At 48.0% G+C, this 22,420-nt stretch overlaps 1 protein-coding gene across 3 annotated transcripts in view; it reads left to right on the forward strand.

The window, feature by feature from the left end:
• The window catches only part of PRICKLE2 (prickle planar cell polarity protein 2), a 106,470-nt gene that overhangs the window by 60,010 nt on the left and 24,040 nt on the right, over positions 1–22,420 (forward strand). For 2 of the 3 annotated variants that reach the window (XM_030501635.1, XM_030501637.1), the window contains one exon: positions 14,872–15,055. In XM_030501635.1, the coding sequence (XP_030357495.1) occupies positions 14,872–15,055 (184 nt within the window). Of the gene's footprint in view, positions 1–4,386; positions 4,887–14,871; positions 15,056–22,420 lie in introns of those variants that run through there. The other variant, XM_030501636.1, reaches the window with a different exon arrangement.

Raw genomic sequence — 22,420 nt, forward strand, 5'->3', positions numbered from 1 at the left:
TTTGTAGACATCATTAAAGGACACTATTAAAAAGTCTTCAGATGAGAATATGATCAGGCTGGCAAAGGGGAGAAAACCACATGAGCATCCAGATTGTTGTTCTCATTCAGTTACAAATTTGATTTCAGCATACAAAAGTAGAAAACATGGTAGTGCCGAGTTGAAGCCGGAGGCTATGAAAAGCCTTATTGTTGTTAAGCTCTCAAAAGCTTCTTGCATTAAGGTGATTAAAAAAAATAGAGATACAGTGATGGATTGAAATGACATTCGTGGCGTGCTCCACGTGTTGCACCGGAGCATGCAGTGCCTGTCTGTGATCTGGGGGTGCGTAGTGGGGTGGGGACAGTCAATAGGTGAGGGTCATTTTGGGGTGCCTTGTCATTGGGGGTATAGGGTGCAGGGCGGCGATGCTCGGGAGCAACAGTGCAGTGTGCCAGGTCCTCCCGCAGCATCACCGCTGCCTTTGGGTGGTTCAGTGCTGCCAGAGGACAAGAGGGCACAGGCTTGTCACCCTGCTCTTCCTGTGCATTGGAGGATGCTGCAAGGGTCGGGCCTGTCTTGCTGGGTGCATCAGTAGGTAACACAGAAAATTGTCTCTAAAATGAGCCACAGATTGGGCTGTACCTCCCCTTCTGTGCCAGCTGCTGCTGCGCTCCATGGTGGTTTAGAAACTAAATTCCTCCTTGTAGACCGACAGTACAGATCCTTACCCATGGCTCTGCCGAAAAGGAGTGCAGCAACGGTGACAGTAGGAGGAGAGGGTCTGTCTCAGACAGCAGCCACAAATGGAAGCCCTGAGGAAAAGTGGAGGAGGCCAAGTTTTGAGGATTAATGAGCTGCATCTGATGTTGGTCTCTCTGCCTCTCCCTCCAGCCCATTTTTCTTTGAGATAAGACATCCCTGCTTCTGGCATTGAGTGGTATGGGGAGGATCTGCTGCCTTGCTTAAAAACATAAAAAGAATTAAAAAGAGAGCTCAACCTCACTGAGAGTCCTGACCAGTATTTCATGACTTTAGTTCTCCAAGGACCTTTCCCCATACCTTGGGCACATCCCTATGTGCCTCCCAAAGAGCCAGGCATTTTGCCTGGAGGAGTGGGGCTGGACCCTGCCACCCTTCTCTGCTCACTGCTAGCAGCTTTTTGCAATCCCCTTGCCTTTCCTCTCCAGTGTTTACTAAGCTGTGCCTTCTCCAGCGTCTTGTTCTGCTGCTTAAGCCTGCCCTGTGGCCATGGGAGCACAGCTCAGGCTGGGACCGTGCTGGGCATGACCCATCCTGGCACCCAGGCAGGAGCACTGGCTCTGCGAGCGAAGGTTTCTCTGCAAATTACAGGGTGAGCGTGGGAACGGAGGGGAAAAAACCACTGTGAGTATCCAATTCTGCATTTCTGTGGGTAAAAAGAGCGATGGGAAAGCAATCTGTTATTGTGCCTGTCACTGTGAGCCAGAATGGGCTCAGTGCTGGGGCGGGACCTGCAATCCCACTGCTCCCATGTTACATGCAGCGCAGGGGACAGCCTTTGTCCCCCCAAAGGCAGCATTTCAGGGCGGCTGAGGCTGGAGCCTCTGTGACATCCCGAGGTAGCAGTGTTGTACAGTGCCCTGGCACGCTGCAGCAGAGGATGCTCACTAAATAATTCAGAAAGGCAACTTGATCTGACATTCATCAGGTTAGTAGCCTGGTGACCTTGAGGGCACCAGTCTGCTGTCACTGCACGTGGCCATGCCATGTAGCTCATTGTCATTGGGAGAGTCACATGGAGCTCTATTGATTGATGGACGATTGATACCCCAAGGTGATAAAATACAGTGTTTATGAAACATGGGTGCTTTTTTTTGTTAAAGTAGTTAAATTTGTGATTTGTTAAATTAGCCAAAGAGATGAGTTTATGCAAATGGCAGAAAGTTTGAAGTTGGCTGGGGTTGGGTCTTTGTCTTTAAAACTAGCAGCAAAGGGCAGAAGGTTGTGGCTACCTTTACAAGCAGAGCTTCCTGCTCTTGGCCTTTCTTTGTTTCAGTAGCTAAGGTTTTACTTCTGGTCATTTGCTTCGTTGCTGGCCATTGTTAGCATCCATCTTCATAATGGTGCAAGTCCTTCATGTGACCTTTGATAATGTCCTCCACTGGTTTGGTATTCTCCTTGCTGCTTAATGAGACACCCATTTCACCTGCACAATGTGCAGAATCCGTCAAGAAATCTCGTGTGCCTTCTGGAGTTATTCCAACCCGTGACCTTTTCACAAGCCTTGCAGTAGGTAACGGTAATACGGAGTGATTGCCAATGAACCAGCAGCTTTCAAAGCAGGAAGGCTCATTTCCACTTTCCTAAGACAGCTGTGTGTCCAAACCAGCCAGCTTCTAATCTGATTTCTCATCTCAGAAGAGCCAGTTCGTTAGATTTAGCGGCTGTTTAGGTTTGCAAGTATTGGAACAAGAAGTCTGTCATGCTGTTTGGAGATGCAAAGCTCTTCTGCTCATAGCTAGCCGTGCAGCTGAGATGTTATGAGTGTTGATCTTAGTGATCGTTTACATCAGCTCATGATTCTTACTCCAATTTTATCTTTGTGGATCAACTTATACTTAAAAGTTTGCAATTTCTGGTGTGATCCCTTTCTTGGGGATGAGCCACTTGGCCAAAACAGCTTTGTCAACCTTCCCTCTTAGCACGGGGCGGGCTGGTTGGTCCTGCTCACGTGGCACTTGGAGCACTAAAAGACCCTTTATAGCTAAAGGGCCTTTGCTCCTTGGCAGATAAAGTCAGGCATTTTACTTGTGCTTGTTGAAAATTAGCACCTACAGGACCTGCTGTATGGAGGGACATGTATTCTTTGTGCTGGTTGTAGCCCCGAGTCACTGCTGTGTGCCTTTAGCAGTAGATTTGCGGGGAAGATTGTTACAGTAAACACGGGTAATTTCTGCTCCACAGCACTTCTGCTCAGCATTATCATTTTATAAGCAGGCTGCTTTATTTGCTTTTGCCCAATTCAGTTTTCTCTCATTTCCTTTGTATTGTAATTAACATGTTCTGAACTTAAGAGGAAAAATACATCATCTTGGGGCCATGGCACGTTAACCATAGAGAGGCAGCTGGCATCCTGTGCACAACCCCAGTGCAAGCTGGAAGGGGCAAAATGCACCAGTTTAAGAACCCGAAGGCTTGGGGGAGTTTTTCCTACAAGTTCTACTGCTCTGTGTCGTTGGAGGGACTCTCCTTTGCATTTCAGCCACCCCCAGCAGAAGTGGAGGTGATGCTGTGCCTTCCTCCATGAAAGGAAAGTCTGACCTTGAGATTGTGAGTGTAATTCCATATAATGAAACCTAATTTATGAGCCTTAATAATAATAATTTAAGGCATTTGAGACTGCAGGAAGACTCACAGCTGTAGTTTCTGCATCCTTCTGTGTTCTGTAAACATAGTTAACATTGCCAAAAATCAAGGGCTCCAAAATCTGGAGCCAGGCCCCAAAAGTTGGGAGCACGCTAGAAAAGCACTACATGTTGAGCAAGTTTTATTTGCTTTCTGTATGTTTTTGAGTCCACAGAAACTAGGTTTTTTAATTTCACTCACTTTTTGCAAATGCAGAAGCTAAGATGTATGCTCTCCTGCAGTTGACTTGAATTCGAGATTCATTTGTGACCACCTAATCCCCAAGCAACAGGCTTTAACAGCAGCAGAAGAGATTTGGCAGCATAGCTCCCTCTCTGCCTTTTCTTTTCCAAGGGGAGGGAAACATGGGGGAAGGAGCCTTCAGCATCCCTGTTGGGGCGGTGTATTCCTGGGGCTCACAGTACCTGAGATACACATAAAAGGTGCAAATCTTGCATCTCTCGGGGCCATATGAAAGAAAATGTATTAAAATACGTGGTAACCAAAATGCCACGCTAATAACTTGTGTTTCCCAGAATATTTAGCCCTGCTGGTGCACAAACATGCTGCGCCTAAAAACCAGTGGGGAATCAATAGCAAACGACTTCAGAAAATAATTAAGAGGGCATTGAAAGCCAGGAGAAAAATGATACGTTGCTCAGAGATCGTTGCTTTAATAGCCCGTGTACCTAAGAAGCGGTGCCTGAAGTTTGACAGCAAGTTGAGATTCGGTCAGCATCAAATAAAGATGATAGTTTGGAGAAGGATAATTAGTGTCTTCACACCATTCATTTTTTGGGCTGCTGGTGCAGAGCCAAGTCTTTGAAAACATGCGAGCCAGCGAGAAGGATGGGGAGGGGGGTTTATTCCTCTCCCTTTCCTTAAGCAGCCTACAAGATTTATTGATTCTGAAGAGCAGCTGATTTCCATGTAAATAAATGGGAGGGTGGCCGGGCCGTGGCGTGGTCCGGATGCGGTGACTTTGGCTTGCTGACATCATTGCTCATTAGCATGCAGGAGAGGAGAGCAATGCAACAGCAGAGCCCCGCGCCGCTCCTGCGCCGGCAATTATTCTCCATGGGCTGCATCTCTCCTCGTTAATGCCTTGCGCTGGGAGAGCAAATTGGACATCCTCTTGCCACCACGAAGGGTCATTTAGTGAAAGGCGGGCTGGAAGGGGGAGCTGCTGGATTCAGTTGGACTGGGAGCAGAGACGGGGGGCACCCTCCGGAGCTGCGTTTCAGAGCGGGGCAATTGAAGCGAGAGCTCAGGACGCGGGGCAGGAATGGCACGTTATTCCATGGCAGGTTTCCTTTGGAGACGCGCCACAGTCTGAAAGGCTCCGACAAAAGCCCGTCTGGCGGCAGCGTGTGTTGGGGTGGTGGGATGCTTTATGGCACTGCGGTGCTTGGGCTGGTCCTGGGAGCTGCCCACCACCCGAACAGCAACTGGCACATCTAGGACAGCCGAGCAACTCGCTGGATTCTCTCCTCCTGCGCTGTCGCCGTCAGTGGGAACAGGTAAGAAAGTGCCTTTTGGCAGCAACTTCGAAGTTGTCATGGATTTTCAGGAGGGATAGAAAGTAGGAGAGAGGAGGGAGGAGGAATAAGGAGCATTCTGTGGATGCACGTAGCTGCATGCTAACTTTGCTCAGTGTGCTGTTGGTGGTGAGCTCCGAGGGGGCTGCGCTTTTTTCCCCCCAGCCTTTGCTGTTCTTGTTGTTTACAACTGGAAAAGGTTAATTGTTAAATTGCATTTCTGCAGCTGCAGGAAGTCAGGGAGAAACACTGATGCCACCGTAATGGATTTTTCATTTAAGAGATAATCAGGAAGGCTCAGCTGGCTCCAAATAGGAATAAGTATTATCAAAAATCCTCATCTCTCAGTGTTAATTTCTTTGCTCTGCTAAGTGCAGCTTCTGGAAGCCTGGGCTCTCTGCGCATTTTCTGAGCAGGCTGCGTGCAGGCTGGTGGTGTGGCTGAGGACATTACTGTTCAGATGTTTATTGTGGTGGTTTTGCCTTCCTGAGGGTAGAGAGTTTTAAAGTAATATTCTTTCTACGTCCTTCTCTTTTCATGCCAGAATGCCTCACTATAAACCAACCTTGAACTGCAACCTCGGGGTATGTTTTTCAACGCAATCTTTCCAAGTCAAATTTCCTTTTTCTCTTGTTCCTTGAAGGAACATTTTAAGCAGATGTGACACAGACGTGACCTGTGACCATAGCAAGATTTTAATCCAGTTACTCTTTGTTTTGTAGCCCTGATTCCGTGGCAGTGCTAAACACTGATCGAATCTTTTCAAGCCGTTGAGGATTAGCGCCGGATAGAGTGATGCCAAAATAATTATTCACACCAGATGCAGTGTCATCCTTTTAGTTTTAGCTCTCTTATCTTGTAACTTATCTCACTTTTTTTTATTCAGCGATTATTTCTCCTACTGAGGGAGCACTTACATGTCTCACATCACTGCGTTGTATTTATAAGGGTGCCAGCTTGAGCCTGCAATAAAGATTTGTAAAGTAAAGCTATCTGCCACTAACAAGATTATATTTTGCTTCGTGTTTTAATCTTCTCCCGTTGCGTGTTTTCTACCTCATTCAGCTTAACAAAATGACCCAGCCTTGCGCACTTGCTGTTGGCAGACTTGCTCAGGCTAAGCCAGCACATACACAGATCAGGCTGGCACTGATTGCTTTCACAAGCGAGTCGGTATTGCCTGTCTCAGGGGATGTGTCTAAGCCCTAAGTTTTGAAATCATTTCAATTTTCAGCCCTGCTCATCCTGCTTCTGAGCGTTTTGCCAGTCAGCCAGGCTTTTTCCTTTAGGATGTATGGTCTGGGAGGTGCTTGAATTGCAGCCTGTTTACCGCTTCCCGTGGTTTCTGCTTGTCATGCTGCAAATGCAAACTGGTGGAGTCCCTCAAAATAGAACTTACAGCCCCAGGGCAGATCACTGGGAACCTGCGTAGCTTAGACTGAGATCAGTGAGATGGACGGCAAGCCTGGCACAGGGTGGGGAAAGAGAGGGGCAGGAAGATAAATGCCGCCTGTGAAGAGACCAGGGTTCTGCAAACTTGAGAGGGCAGTGGGGACCCACATGCTGAACAGAGACAGGCTTCTTTGTGGAGAGCTGGTTTGAGATCCACAGGCAGAGCCTAAATCTTGCTTGAACCCCAGGCTTGGAGGTGATTATGTTCCTTCAGTTAAGCAGCAGAAAGAAACCCCCCTGTGATACAGCTCTGCATCTTGTTAGGCTGAGAAGCCACCAAATAGTATAAGTAACATCTGACCATCTAACCCACAGGGTAGGACAGGGTTTGCTCATGGTGGGGAGTGCTGCTGAACTCAACCCAGAGGGAGGGTTTGGTGAGGGTCCTGCTCCATCCCTGCCCACTGGGCTCCCAGGGAATTGGGGTTGGGTTTATCCTGCCATGGGGGACATCAAACCCCCCTCTGGTGTCCACAGCTTCTGGTCTGCCCATCCTGTGGCTCCCCCTGCCTTCCAAAATCGTGAGGTTGGCTTCAGCATTGTTTACCCACCAGCTTCAGGGTTGTTATTGCTGTTATTGCGCCTGTTCTTCTCTTCAGCTTGGAAACTAGGGGTTTGATTTCTTCTCCGTGACTGGGGAAGAATATGTGGTTGTTATTGTTTCTGTATGCTAAGAGCTAGACCTTTAAGGGAGGGAGGGAACCAACCAAAGCAACCTAACATAAATATGTTGAGATGAGTGGTAAGTCCGTGAGCTGGCAGGCTGCCTCCATCATCTCGGATGTAACAGAGCAGCCTGTTGGACATGTTTTCTCCTGGTAGCATGGCTGGGCAACAGGCTGGGGCTCACAGCACCTTATTTTTCCTCTTCTCTCTGTCCCCCTTGCTTGATCTGCAGCTCACACGGGTATAGCACTTTCCCCGCCTCTGTCTAACCTCTATACTGCAAAATATCTTGACAACTCCAAATAGTTCTTTTGAGATCTGCTGAGTTTTTAATATCCCTTAATTTAACTGTCTCATCTTTATGCATCAGCATTTTCATGGTTCGTGTCATGGGTTGCAGCTCACAGGAGCAGCCTGGCAGTGTGGTTCAGGTCCAGGGAGTGTTTAAGCACCCTGGGGCTCCTACTCGACTCATGAGGAGAAACTGGAGCTGAAGCAGGGACCTGTGTTCACTGCAGAGTGCTGGGGTGCTCCTGGGCTCCCCAGAATGACTTGTGATGCACCCCAGCTCCCCCACTGTGATTTAACCACAGGTTGGAAATGTTGGTTGTGGTTGAATTCATCCTGGGGTGCTGCTGAAAGGTCTGGCCATGGTTGTGGGCTGTGGTTCCCGTTCCTTGTTTGCCCAAGAGGGCACCAAGACAGCTTAGATGAAGGATTTGGGGTTTGTATGTCGTATTGTGTTTTCTCCCAGTTTCTTGGTCTCATCTGGGAGGAGCACAGCCTTGTGTGCTGATGGTTGTTGTCTGCAATGTGGTGCCTAAGACCACAAACAGCAAAACTGGAAGCAGCCTGGGCGCTGCCTGTAGCTGTGCCACAGGGAAGCAGGGGCTTGGGGACAGGGCAGTGGGGACCCACAGGCAAATGTTCTACCCACTTGTAGAATTGATGGTCCTGATTGACCATGAAGGCAGACCAACTTGGACACAGCTTTTGCTCATACGTGGCTACAGCTGACAATACTGTAGATAGTTCTTTTTTCCCCCTTCTTTTTCTTAATTGAGCAAGAATAACTTTTGGAATAGTAAAGGATTTTTAAAGAGTCTTAAAAATAAAATTAGACTTCAACCTGAGGCTGAGCATGGGCAACTTCAGCCGGAGAGGAGGATTTTTCAAGGAGTGGAAATGAGGTTTGTAATAAAAGCTTCAATGCCACCCTGGATACATTCGCAATTCCTGCTGTTGGTAGTGTGGAGGTCAGAGAGGATTAAAAATAAAGCAACACTGGAAATCTGATGTGCCTCAAGCAAATCAAGTGGGTAGAGAAGATGGATGGGGAAGATGGATGAGAGGCTGACTTGCAACTCTTCCATCCTTTCTGTGTTTCTTTGCCTATTACAGACCTTTCCAGAGATGTGTGGCTACTCATGCTCCCCTGTGGCCACTGAGACTGCAGGAGTTACATCCATAGGAGTAGTTCGGTTGCTGGAGTATTTATCTCTTCCTTGGTTTCCTGGTATTACTGTGCTTCAGAACCTGATGATCACCTTTTAAGCCAACTGTTCTACAGCATCGTGGGTCAAGTGTGTGTTGCTCTCACTTGTCTCTCCTTGCAGGCCACCAAGGGCACCTCATCCTCAGACTTTGTATTGCTGCTATTGTAATGCCCATGTCTAATTCACCTCCTTTAGCCTCTTGCACCCCAGTTGGGCAGACAAAAGCTTTCACTAAGCTTCCACTTCAACCCAAGTCTTTGCAGTTCATTCACACTGATAGGTTGGTTTTTCATCTGAAGTGACTGGAAGAGCTGTGGAGTCACAGAAGTGTTTTGTGCAGAGGGATCCTGCTTTGTCACTGAGGTCTATGAGACCTGGGGCCATGGGCAAGTGGCAGGTTGGGGCTACTGGGAGCATTTGGTTCAAAATACAGTGTGAGAGAAGTTGGAGAAGGAGGCAGAGCTTCAGCTCCCACTGCCTGTCTTGAGCACAAAAGCTTGTGGCTCCTCTGATGCAACTGATGTTCAGGGGAAGCCACAGTTGGGTGCTGCCTCTGGGTACCCCCAAACCTCAGCTTCCCATCTGTGAAATAGGAGAGTGGTGCCCACACTGCTGGGCTCTCCCTGTGGCAGTGGAGGACTATGTTAATTTTCCAGTTTAGATAAATGTTTGCCCTGCCTGTGGGGTGTGGAGAAATGGTTCTGCATAGCTGGAGCTTGCTCAGGGTGGAGAGATGCCTCATTAGCTCTTAAATGAGGGGAGGAGATAACAGGCAGAGATAATAAGATGCCCTTGTTAAGAGACTCAGGGGTCACATGAGCTGCCCCAAATCCTCAGCCTCTCCTGTTTCTGGGAAGTCTTGTGATTTACTGACTGGTGACCGACCCAAAAGCCTCATTGCAATCAGAATGATGGCACAATGCTGGAAAAAAAACAGGCTGCTCTGTATGTCTTAAGCCAAGCAGGAAGGGAATTGCCCCTTTGAGTTACACACCCCATCCGAGCTGAGCAGATAATTGCTTTTTGAGGGATTCCAAATCTTGCATGTTAATGTGTGCACAAATACATGCAAATCCTTTATTACAGACTCAGCACAGGCATCGTGTGGCCCGACGTGGGCCGTGGCGTTCCTGCTCCTGGCGTTGTCTGGGGACGGAGCTGCTCCCTGATACAGCCCATTTATTTACATCCCAGAAGAAACAACTGAGAGGCAGAGATAAGCAGTGCTTGGGCGGGGGGTGATAAGGGCTGTTTGCCCAGTTCCTTTTTTGTCTGAGAGGAATTTTAACATTTCTGCCACTGTTTTAAACTCTGCTTTCATTCCTGCTGTTGCCCGGAGGTGATGGGCTCTTCCGCTGCCCTTTCTTAACATACTTGTGGTACCCAGCCTGGGCAGGCTTGGCTTTGGTGGTGTTTGCTGCGGTATCTCCTCTGTGTGCACCCGGCCGAGCCAGCACCCGTGGCTGGAAGAGAAGAGCCCTATGGACAGGAGTTTTTCTTGCAGGCAGGATTCTGCTGCCCTCGCAGTCCCAGAGGAGTCTGGTCCTGTCTCTGCCACCCCGGACGCCAGCAATGCAGGCTGTTTGCTGGGAGATGCTCCTTTGTTGGAGCTACTGACCATTTGCAAGGGTTCACTTTGCCTTGGATTCGGGCTGACCCGGTCCCTCTTCCCTCTTTTTTAAGCTCTACTTGTGCTTTTCCTGTTTATTCTCACAGCAGGGAGACCTCAGCTCTCTTCAGAAAGCTGGGGGCATGCTCACAGCTCTCTCCAGAGCTTCTAGCATAGCCCTCATGTTTTCAGTGTGGTTTAACTTATTGTTGGTGCCACTGCAATGATGAAAGGGCTGTGGGAGGCTCCAGAGATGGCAGAGGCTGTGCTTTGGTAACCGTGGCGTACAACAAGAGACTGCCTCATCCCAGAGACCTCACAGGTCAATTGGGCTTGTGTTGAGCTGTATGTAGTTGGAACTGGGCTGGAAGCATGCTCCTGCATCCTAAACAAGAGAGACTCCAAAGCCATGTTCTCTGCTTGCTGTGTGGGGCCGTTTGCTTTCAGATTCCCCTTGTGTGCTGGCTTTCATCCATAGAAGAGGGCTGATGCGGGGTGTTGGATCCAGCTTGCACGGTCCCCCTGCACCAGTGGATGGGTGGGGATGTAACTAGGGATAGGGGTTAGAGACTCCTTGGAGGAGAGGACCGTCCGCAGTGCCAAGAGCACCGTGTAAAAGCAGCCATTGCAAAATAAAATACATCCATCTTGTAACTTCCTCGCACGAAGCGCTGGCCTTGAGGAGAACAAACTTTTCAATCTGTTTCTGAGCCAGTGGCTGCTTTGTACCATGTGAAGTCAATTCAAGGCAGGCTCCTTTCCAGCTAAATCTGACACCAGGAAATGTTCTTGTTCTCCCCATTTGCTTCCCGCCGCCCTGGCCCCGCTGCAGGGCAGCTCCGTGCAGCGCTCCGAGGTGCTCCCTAGCCTGTGCCTCCTGTGGCAGCATGGCTGATGGCTGGCTCCCTTGCTTCTTTCCTCCCTGTCCGCCAGCTAGAGCTGCTCAACAGCATCTTTATTTACCCTCCATGCCTGAAGCTGGTCATGCTGGCAGCTCTCCTTGCTTCGGTGGGAAATGCAACATCAGTGGATTTCTCCTCGCCAGCTCCTGGACTCAAGTGATGCTCTAGGATGTTGCTTTTAGCAACAGCACCAAACTGTCTCCAGCCTTGTGTCCTCCCCGATGCTGGAGACGTCTCTTAATCACCAGGGGAGGTATTTCCCTGAGATGAGCTTGCAGACCCTTCGCCAACATAGGAAGGGCATGGACCTGTTGGAGAAGTCCAGAGGAGGCCACAAAGATGCTCCAAGGAATGGAGCAGCTCTGCTACGGAGATGGGCTGAAAGAGTTGGGGTTGTTCAGCCTGGAGAAGAGAAGGCTCTGGGTAGACCTTAGAGCAGCTCCCAGTGCCTAAAGGGGCTACAAGAAACCTGTGGAGGGCCTTTTGACAAGGATGTGTAAGGACAGGACAAGGGGGAATGGCTTTAACCTGCCAGAGGGGAGATAGAGATTAGACATTAGGAAGAAATTCTTCCCTGTGAGGATGGTGAGGGAAGCTGTGGCTGCTCCATCCCTGGCAGTGCTCAAGGCCAGGTTGGACACAGGGGCTTGGAGCAACCTGCTCTAGTGGAAGGTGTCCCTGCCCGTGGCAGGGGGTTGGAACTGGATGAGCTTGAACATCCCTTCCAACATAAACCATTCTAGGATTCTCTGCAATGAAAGAAAGGCGGACAGGCTCAGGAATGAAGATGGGATTTACCGAGAGTGATTTGCGTTAGTTTCTTCTTGATTAAAAAAACCCAAACAACAAAGCTGCCCGCACTCTTCTCAAATTGTGTGGGGCTCCTTGGCCACACGGGCAGTTGAAGTCATTGTTGATGAAGCTTTGGTGGTGTTTAGGTGGGGCTGTGTCTATCCAGAGCCAAGCTAATGGGTTTCCATTTGCAGGACATCCACCTGGGCTGCAACTCCCTTCATATGGTAAGGAATGCAGGACGCTGAGCGTCTCCAGGCTCCAACGCTATTCCCACATTAATGACTAATGAGCCATTGCTGGCAGGAGCAGCTGAATGTGCTGCTGGCCATGGCCCTGCTTCCTCTCCAACACCCACCAGCTCTCCATCGTAGCACCAGCACCCACAGCACGCTGTCCCTCCAGCTGCTGTGTGCATGGCCAAGCGCTGGCACGTGCATCATCTCACTTCATCCCGCTCTGCTCTCAGTGCGTTTGGGGGGGGATGCTGCTTTTTCAATTTCATCTCACATTTGAAATGTACATTTTTATATTAAGTTTTTACTACAGGGAATTATTTTTTAATTATAGTGAGCTGGAAGATGATAAAATAAAGTTGAGTAAGTGAGACCTATGTGAAGAAGTCATGGAAACCATATCATAGAAGTGGAAAGACACTCCTAGGACACTGAGTATTGTTCCCATGAAACAATATATACTAATGTAAAGAAAATAATTGTAATTAAAGCTGTTAATCTTCTGCATTTAATGAGGGGAAAGGAAGAGAACTGAATATCTCAGGGGCAAGATCTTGAAGTTTGTACAGTTTTCCCAGGGAGGTGGCAAAACCAGCCATGGAGATGCTGGTGTTTAATGGTGCAGAGCTTTTACTGAGCCTGTTGCCCTGGCATGGGGATATCACTGATGAATTGGCAGGCTACCTGTGTCCTTTTCATCCTTTGCTTTTCTGACCAGGAGAAGCCACCCACCAGTGGTACCCACTTGCCTGGATGGGGCAGGAGTAAATCAGCTTCCTGACCTGGTCCTTACACTGCTGGCTGTATGTGGTGTGAGCTGCCGGATGGTGGTTGTGTGGGTTCTAATTGATCATACACCTCACCTATTAACTCTTTTGTTTAACACCATTGTTTAAAGTCCTCACGATAGTTGATTTATGTCATTTATTAAAAGCCAAGACCTCCAGCACTCTCCTTCCATCTTCCATCTCCTGGAGGGGATGTGTCTGGAGCAGGGAGGAGGGAGAAACGTGTGGTCTGGCTTTTTCCCCATCACAGTGCTCGCGCTCCTGGCTATCCGAGCATTGATTGTTGGGTTTGTCTCCCTTTGAAGCTTGTGATTGATAACCTGAAAACTAAAATTTGGCTAAGAAGTCCTAAACCCTGTTAGAATAACTATCTCCAATGAACCTGGAGCTCTGGAGCTATCAATTATTCTTAGTATCTTGTTGCATATTGAGCTGCTTTGCATCATATTGCTAAATGAGATGGAAACAGCAAAGGAATGAGCAGCTTTGGTGAGGCAGAGGGCCCTTCCACAGTAGCTGATTAATTAAAGTATTCACATGAAACGGTGCCTTGCTTATTTCTTAAGGTAACAGCCAGAGGCAATGCTGAGACTCTCCGACTGGACGCAAACCAGACGCAATGGGTGCGTGGGGGTCGCGATGTGGTTTAGATCTGATGAAAGGCAGGAAATGGGAAAATCTGGCAAATCTCCCTGGCTTGACTTAACGGAGCCTCTTGACTTTTGCTAGAGTGCATTTTTTGTGCTGCAGTGGCCAAATGGAAAGTTAGACTCGAATCTGGATCTGAGCACTGGTATGCTTAGCTGGCTTGTACACAGTGGTGAGAAAGAAGGGAAGGTATTTGAAAACTACAGCCCCTGGTTGTTTAACTGTTGCTGCTTTCTGAATTTCTCCACTTTACCTTATACCTGCAATGGCAACAGTAATTTTTCCCTTCCTTTTTGTGTAGTACCTTATTATTTCTGGGATGTCTTTCTTGTGCTACCCAAGTGAAACTGTATCTGGTTCCTCAGAAGTCAGTGGTGTTTCATTAGCGCAAATTAATCCAGAATCCTGTGTGGTTACTTTAAAATAGATACCATTGACCCATATTGTGGGAGAGCATTGCATTTTTATAATAGAAGCCAATTTATCAGTGTTCTCTTTAACCTCTTTTTATGGGGCTGGGTGATGTTTTCAACCAGGTTAGTCCTTTGCTGTGAAGGAAGGCGAAGGGGTGCGATGTCCTGGCAGCTCTGCAGATAAATGCTCAGGTTCAAGCCAATGAAGAAAATCCCCCATGGACCACCAGCTGCAAGAACAGACCCTTAAAAGAAGTGCTAAAAAGTGGTATTTGCAGTGAACTAGGTTAATGGCTGTTAAATTGCAACCTGTGGGCTGTTCTTTCAGTTCTTCTTGTGCTTTCCCCCTCCCCTTCCACCTCTCGGGCAGCATGCAAGCTGGTGTGCTGCTGAGCCAGGCAGTTAAGATGCTGTTGTAGTGTGACTGTGGTTTTTGTAGCCTCCCTTAATTTAATTTAGGCTTTATATGTTCAGACTATAATCAATTTTTATGCTACTTTAATAAGCAAATTTATGCTATCAGTATGCTAAAGGGACTTGCCATTCACGGCTTCCCAGTCAAACCACCATTTTCTGTATTAGAGAAATGCTCAGCTGTCCTAAATTCTCTATCAGCTCAGCAATTACTGGCTGGCATGGTGATCTGCACCAGGAGGGCATGTGGCCTGTGCCCGCCCCTGGAAATGCTCCTCGTGGTGCAGTAAAGGGACAGGCAATTACATATCCCCAAACATTGGGCAGCCTGACTCAGCTTGATTGCCAAGTGTTGTTACAGCAAATATGGACTTTTGTTTCCTCCTTGTAAGAGAGATAAATCCTGCATTAGAAAATGCCTGAGCATAAAAAAGGGTTGAGTTTAGTATCTGCAAGCCAGCTGCTGGCTACTAACGCAGGAATTGCTTTGCTTTCTTATTTCAAGCGCAGCTCACCAGGGCACCTATTTTTCCTCTCTCCTCACTTTGCAGGAAGATTTGCCTTCACTGTAAGTGCTCCCAGGAAGAGCACATCGTAACAGTTATGCCTCTGGAGATGGAGAAGACCGTCACAAAGCTCATGTTTGACTTCCAGAGGAACTCGACTTCTGATGATGACTCGGGCTGTGCCTTGGAAGAGTACGCGTGGGTCCCTCCTGGCCTGAAGCCAGAGCAGGTAACGATGACACCACCCAGTTACCAGAAATAAACTGGTTTAATATGCTTTATAGAAATAGTTGCCCTGATTTTTCTCTAGGGGAGCAAAGACTTGCAACTGGCTGTTTCTAGGTGTACTATAGAGACTCGCAGAGACAGGTCTGGTCTGAATGCACAAATGGAACAAAATAGAGCTGCGATCCTTGCAGGACTTGTGGTTTTCTGCGTCTGTAGATGTAATTGGTAATTGAGAGGGGGGAAGCAAATGCCAGGATGGTATTTGTTGTGGTTGTGCAAGGGAATGGATACAGATGTATCTACTACTGCTTCATTGGAGAAAAATGTGGTGGGACTCCAGCGTTCCCAGGGGAGTAAGTGCTTGTGTTCTGCCCTCCTGACCACTCCGCTCTGCAGTCAGTGCAGGGCAGACAGTCAGAGCTGGTGAAAGACACTGAAAAACAAGCCAAAATCTTTGGGGTTGGCATTTTCAAGCATGATGGTTGTGTCTTACTGGAAGGAATTGCTCAAATGAAGTTCAGGTCTTGGTACAGGAATTGAGCAGGATGGATTAGACCTCAGCATGTTGTCTGTGCCAAGCGCACCTTGATTTCTGCTCCTTGCAGTTTACGTGATTCGCTTGGTTTTTATGCTGATCTTTTATGTGTTCAACTCAGAACTTAATTTGCAGAGGAGATTGCAAAATGAGCTTAGTCTTGATAATTGCTATGGCAATCATTTTAAACTGTGTAAGGAGGCTGGGAGAGGGTGGAAAGCTTTCGTTCTTACTGTTGTAGTTGCTGTCCTTAAATATTGTGTTTTTCTGAGCTTTTATTCAGAAGGGCTTAGGCATTTCCTGAAACATTTTGGCACCACCCGTAGGCTGTAAATATTATCTGTCTGATTAGAGAAAATCCAGTTGTTTGGTGGTTTGTTTTTTTTCTTCTTGTCTTTACAAGCCTTGCTCAGTGCTCGTTTGAAACTCCACAGAACCGTGTGTTCCATTTGGTGCCATCCAACCATGCAAATCAGGCAGCAGCCTTGTTTTCTGTCACCTTCCTTATGTCAGAGGCTCCCTTTGTGCCTCCCAGGACGTACAAGACACAGTGTATGGAGAGATGCAGATGGTCCTGAAGTAGCTCTGCTGGCCCTTCATGCTGTGAGGACATGAACCAGTTGGGTTTCAGGAGTCCTGTTGGAGGATCATACCCATGCTGGTACCACCTGCTCTCAGCATCACATTCTGTCCAGGCATGTCAGCGGCTTCTGGAGCCCAAGCTGGCCCATGTCCCTGTAGCTTTGGGTGGACATACTGGTATTTAGTGACAGGTGGCACCTGACCAGGTAGACACGGTTGCTGATGAGTCCAGAATGGCATGGACAGCAATTTAAACTCATTTCCAGCATAGTGGTGACATACTCCAGAAGACCTGGATGCTTCCTTGATCCCTCAGGTGCTTTTTAAGAAATAGCCATGAGGGAGTTTGGGATGCTCAGGAGCAAATAAAAGTCCATTAGCTCCAACAGTAGGTTCTGACATCTCATGCATTACTCAGGTTAATGTATTTTTAGGTTCTTCCAGCATCTCTTCCTTGCAGAGGTCACGGTGCTCCTCAGTATGAACACCCGCTTTCTAATTACGCTCCTCTGTCTGCGTTGCTGAGCCTTTTAGCAGATTTGCCACTTCAGAGCTGTCTCTAATCACCATGGAGATGAAGAGCAGCCGTAAGCAGAGCTGAAGACAGGCACTGAGATCCTTCCAGCATAGCTCATCCAACAGCCTTTTCAGGACCTTTCACGCATCGGATGAGCCTCTAAGGAGACAAAAGCGAGGTGTGACTTCTCTGGGCTGTGAAAGAGCCATGATGCAGGGCTGGGGGGTGTCCCGGGGTGAAGAAAGCACCGTGAATTTCTCTGGAAGTTACTACAGGGTGTTGCAGGGCTGGGAGGTGCCCTGGGGTGCAGGAGGATGCCCTTTACATCACGCGGGGGTACAAAGTACCTCTACAATGACTTCTGGAGCCGTGTAAGGCTCCAGACAGATGAGGGGCTTTCTGGTGGATGAGCCTGGTGTGCACATGGGATGTGGAGTCTCTGAAAGGCTGATGTCTGCCATGGAGCAGCTGGTGGGCTCTGCTATGGCTGAGGGCACTGCTGTCAGCCTAGGCTGGAAATACAGATTTGCAGGCAGTGATTTTTTTCTCTGCCTTCCGCTGTTTCGCTGTCGTATTTCTTTGACATGAAACAGATGAAATGAAACAACTTTTTTTCTGCAGTATTCTACTTTATTAAAATCTCTACACAGCATATGAGCTGGGGAGGTAAGTGGTCCCCAGAAAGACTAATGCAGTTTTCTTATTATGCTTGGACGACAACATTCCTACCTCACTATTCTTGGGAGACAGTGTTCGTGTCTCACTCAACGCAGCAATTTACAGGGTATCAGGGGGAGAAGTTGGCCAGCAAACACGACATTGGGTTTTGAAAGTGTCCACAGGTCACTTCAGAATTTGGAGAGTCCCTTCAATCCAGAGCTTAAATTATTAAGTATAATTGAAAGGGGAATCAACTCAAACCTACAAGGTCTCAGTGGATTCCTGGAGACTAATTCAGGCATCAGCTGGTCTGTGGTACATGTCAACTCTTTGAAAATCATGTTGGTTACTTAATGTCCATTCCTAAAGAGGAAACAAAGCATTGGTCCAGTATTCATAGATAATGGTCCAGACACTGCATTGAGGAGCAGAGCCAAAAGTTATCCCTTATGGCTCATCAGTGTGCAGGACTGTAAAATGCTTTATACAACAGCCATAAATATTATGTATTTCTAAATATGTTTATAAGACAGGGATAAAGATTGTAATATAAAAAATGTTGCAATACCACTGCGTAAAGTATGGTAAAAATTCATCTGGAAAACTGGCTCAAATTTATGTCATCTCTGCTCAAGAAAGAGGGGTATAAACTGGAAGGAGGCTGGAAATGTTGTTTCGTTGAGGAGCCTAGAAGAACTTGGTTTGTTCAACCTAGCAAATCGAAGGGTTATGATCACTCCCTGTGCATTAGGTGAGGAAGAGCAGTTATTCAAGCTCCAACTTTGGCACAAGAACATAGATATAAACTGGCTCCAAATGCATTCAGGCAGGAAATTGGAAGAGGTTTCAAACCATCAGAGGTGTAAGGCTCAGCGGCAACCTGCCAACAGGGAGAGCGACGGGTAAAAACCCAACACTGAGCTCCATAAATTACAACGTGATTAGAAAATGTGGTTTCTTGTAATAGCAGTCGCCTACACGGGATGGCCAAGAGGCTCCCGTGGGCTCTAATCCCACTTGGATTGGACCTCAATGAGAAGTTGTCTCATGCGGAAGAGGGACTTCTCTTCTGGAAGATATGGATACAGATGGGAATGGGAGAGGTGGCTGTACGGTAGGTGAGGCAGACATTTGGGACGTGTGCTTTGACAAATACTCTTTTTTCCTGCCTGCCATTTGATGGCCGGATAAAGAAATAAGTGTGAAAGTCTTGAACTGGGCAGACAGCAGTAGAAATGTATCCTTAGCAAAGCAAAATCCCAGACCTGGCTGCAAAGACGGGGGAAGGCAGCTTCAGGAGCCAGTTTGTCTGCTGGGTCTGGCAGTCCAACAGCTGATCCTCCTTCCACTGACATAAGTTTGAGTGCAAATGCTTAAAAATAAGTACTTTTATGATGTGTTTTTCACATTTTTAGGCAAGGCATATGTAAATACATGTGAATGCGCAGCCTTGGATTCTTCGGGCCTGTGGCTTGGAGAAATCCAAAGGGGTTAGAACATGCCAGCTTGAATTTCAGAATACAAGGGATTTTTGAGGATTTCTGTCTTTATTGTGTCTCAGTAATAAGAGCAGCTGGTTATAGGCACAGATTTCTAATGAAACAAAAGATGGGGCTCTGCTTCAGCTGCGGTGTGGCTTTCTGTATAGCTCTGGCATGCCAACATTCAAGACCCTTGTATGTGCTGTAAGAACTTAATTCCCTCTGACTGTCAGCACAGTTGCTCTGATGGAGTCCCTTAAAAAGTTATGAAAATCTCATCTGAGCTAAAATTAGTAGCATGAAGGTTCAGGGACTATTTTCCTCCAAGGCAGACATTAGAGCTTGGACCTCAAGAGCTTTGCAGTGTGGTGTGAAACTCGTAGCTGTCATGGGGAATTTATTCAGGGTCTAATATATGTGTTGATTCCTGTCCTGGATCTTTTGCAAGACCTATAGCAAGGGCTTGAGTTATAAAACCTCCAAGCTTCATCAGTTGCTGTTCAGGACGCAAAATGAGGAAAGGAGAGCGGAGATGAACCTACACAAAATGTGCATTTACACCTTGCCTAAAGATACCCATTTTCATCACCTCGGTGTGGTAGAAAGTACATTATCTGGGCCAGTCATCTCTGGGGGCTGTGTGTCTCACTTTTGCCTGTGTGTCACGGTCAAGTGCATTTTACCTTTTCATCCTTTCTTGAGCCCTTTAAGTTCAACAAACTGTTTCACTCCTCAAGAGATTAAAGCAAGGAAGTAACAAGATAGACCAAAGCAACCCTGTGCCCTAAGCCTGCGTAGTAATGGGAAGCAGATAAGCTAATTTATGGCCCCATGAAGAGCTTCCTTAGTAGATCCTGATCTGGAGAGCATGGTGGATGGGAAGCTGAGGGCACTGAAGAGGAGCTGTAACTCATGTACACTGGTGCCAGAAGCTGCAGCTGCCTCTCGCTCTGCCCCCTTGCACGCATGCACGCTGTAGTATTTTACCCAAAAGCTGCATTTCAGCACATTTTTCAAAGCTCTCCAATTTCACTTTGAAGTAGCCGTGAGTCCATCACCTCCCCTGTGAACTCTTTCAGTATCTAAATAGCCCGGCAGCTAGCGACTCTTATTTCAAGGCTGGAGCTTTCTAATCCAGCCTCCAGGCATAGGACTGTGTGGAATGCTTCCAAGCTGGATGGAGCAGCAATCCCGCACACGAAATGCTTTTTCCGTGTGCAATCCCAGTGCTGCGTGACTTGGGGGCAGCTGGGGTGGGTTAGGAGATCATGGAGCTATTTTCTCTGCCCTGGAGCAGAGTGAGTGGATGGAGGAGGTGTGAGTGCATCCCATGCTGCAAAATAACCCGCATGGCAAAACCATTTTGCTGCGTGTCTGTATCCTGGGTGTTTTCCTAGTCGTGGTGAGCCAATGTTAAAATTGTTTAATCCTTGAACAACCTTATTGTCAGGGAGGGAATCAGCCTCCATTGATGGGGCATGGAGACAAAACCACTCACCTGACATGGTTGGTTTGGTTCTGAAGTAGCTGTGTGGTGGTCAGCAGAGGTAAGAGGCAGGGAATGAGCAGGGAGTGGGAAAGAAAACAGATAAACCCTGGACTGCACAATATAAACTTTCAAGGCCAGGTTGGACGGGGCTTGGAGCAACCTGCTCTAGTGGAAGGTGTTCCTGCCAGTGGCGGGGGGTTGGAACTAGATGACCTTTAAGGCCCATTCCAACTTAAACCATTCTGTGATTCTAAGAACTTGCCCTGGAGCTTTATTCCAGTGTACAATTACAGCTTTTCCTTGTCGTGCTGTTATTCCAGTATGCTTCCCCTGGCCTTACCAATACAAGAACAGTTTAAGTGGCAAAGCCAGGGGAATTATCAGCTCTGATCAATACAGCAGATGATTATTATAATTGCTTGTGCTCCAGGGGACTCTAAGCCGGTCAGTACCTTGCAGCACAAAGGCCGCTCTCAGATGCTTTTGAAGGCACTGTTTCTGGCTCCTTTTAATCCCAATTCAATTTCTGTCTAAAAAAAGAAAAATGATGGCATGCGCTTTGACAAGTCTAAAACTTGTGGATGTTCAGCCTTCATTCAAGTATTGCTCTTTGATGCCAGCAGGAAGCAATGTTTCCGTGGGATCTCTTACAGTCCGAGAACTGCTCCAAAGGCTTGGCACGAGTGGATGTCAACTGGTGAGCAGCAATGCTCAAACAACTCAGCTGCCGTTAGCCATGGGAGAGAAGTACATGGAGAGCCGCAGAGCGTGCCAGAACAAATAGCACTTAGGAAAATGGTTTTTCCTTTGTTCCCTGCCTTTGTCCCTGCGACTTGGGAGCGGGTTTCTGAGAGCAAACCCAGCATTGTGGGGCACCCGACCGCCTGGCGCCGGGGGTACATCCACCTCCTGCTGCTGCGTGATGGCACAAGGGGATGTTCATGGATCTGGGGGTGATAAGAGTCTGCTCCCAACCAGGGCTGCAGGGTCTCAAAGGGACTCTGGCTCCCTCCTGGGGTACATCCCTGGCTGTGATCCCATGCTCACCAACCCAGCCAGCAGTTCCCATTCTTCTGTTTTGGAGCATCTGGCCTTGCTGCAAGGATTGTTTTGCTTCAAGAAATAAGTAAGTGCTTTGTATGCCAATAGCCACAGACTCGGGCCAAAGCACACTGAACCCATTTTCCAGTTTTGCACGTGCTATCGTCCATGGAGCTCGTGTGTGAGCCTACGTGTACAAGCACTTGCAGCATTGAGAGGGTTATTTGCGTGTGGCTTGTTCAGGGTTTTTTTTCCTCTTTGCTTTTCCAGGGGAGGTCAGCAGGAATGAGAGAAATACCAAAGACACTGTTTCTCTATCAATTCTAAGTGCTCGGTGTAAAAGATCATTTAATGCCTGACATGTCATTCAAAAGCCAACACTGAGGAGGAGCAGGTGAGCTGCAGGAGCAGCCCTGCTCGCCCAGGCCAGCACAGGCTTGTTGAGCCACTGGCCGCCTTCCTCCTCCTGCAGCCAAAGCTCATGGGAGCTCACGAGTGGCAAGACAGGGATGGAGCCATGAGTGAGCACAAGCAGATGCTGCTGTACCACTATGGTACATCCCTGGGTGGGGTGGGATGGGCTGCTGGGCTTCCTCAGGGAAGCAATGCTGTCCTGGGCATTGGAGAATGCTGGCATGCCTGGATTGTGAACAGACTCCACTGCATGTGATAGTTTGCTGTGCCTGAGTGGTGGCTGACCCACCACGGTCCCCTTTTTGGGGACACCCGTGTTCAGGCACTCTGCTGCACACAGGCCAGCACGTTCTGCCCTCGCAGGGCTCTTTGCAGCTGGTTTTACAGTTTGTTTTCATGAAAGCCAGGCGGGATTGCCCAGCTGGATGTGCTGGAGCTGTTATGGCTGAGCAAGTCGGCACCTATCAGCTAAGCCACGCCAGGACACCGTGTGCTCCTTTGTAGTCCATCCCAGTGGTACAGTCATCCCAAACAACCCGGTTTGGTGGGTGCTTTCGGTTGGGGTGTTGTACTCAGGGCGAGTACAACCTAATGCTACTTCCCAACAGCAATTCGTGGCATGAGAAACTTATTTCCCCTCCATCTCC

This window comes from Strigops habroptila, chromosome 11 (assembly GCF_004027225.2).
Source record: "Strigops habroptila isolate Jane chromosome 11, bStrHab1.2.pri, whole genome shotgun sequence".
In the NCBI taxonomy this organism is placed as follows: Eukaryota; Metazoa; Chordata; class Aves; order Psittaciformes; family Psittacidae; genus Strigops; species Strigops habroptila.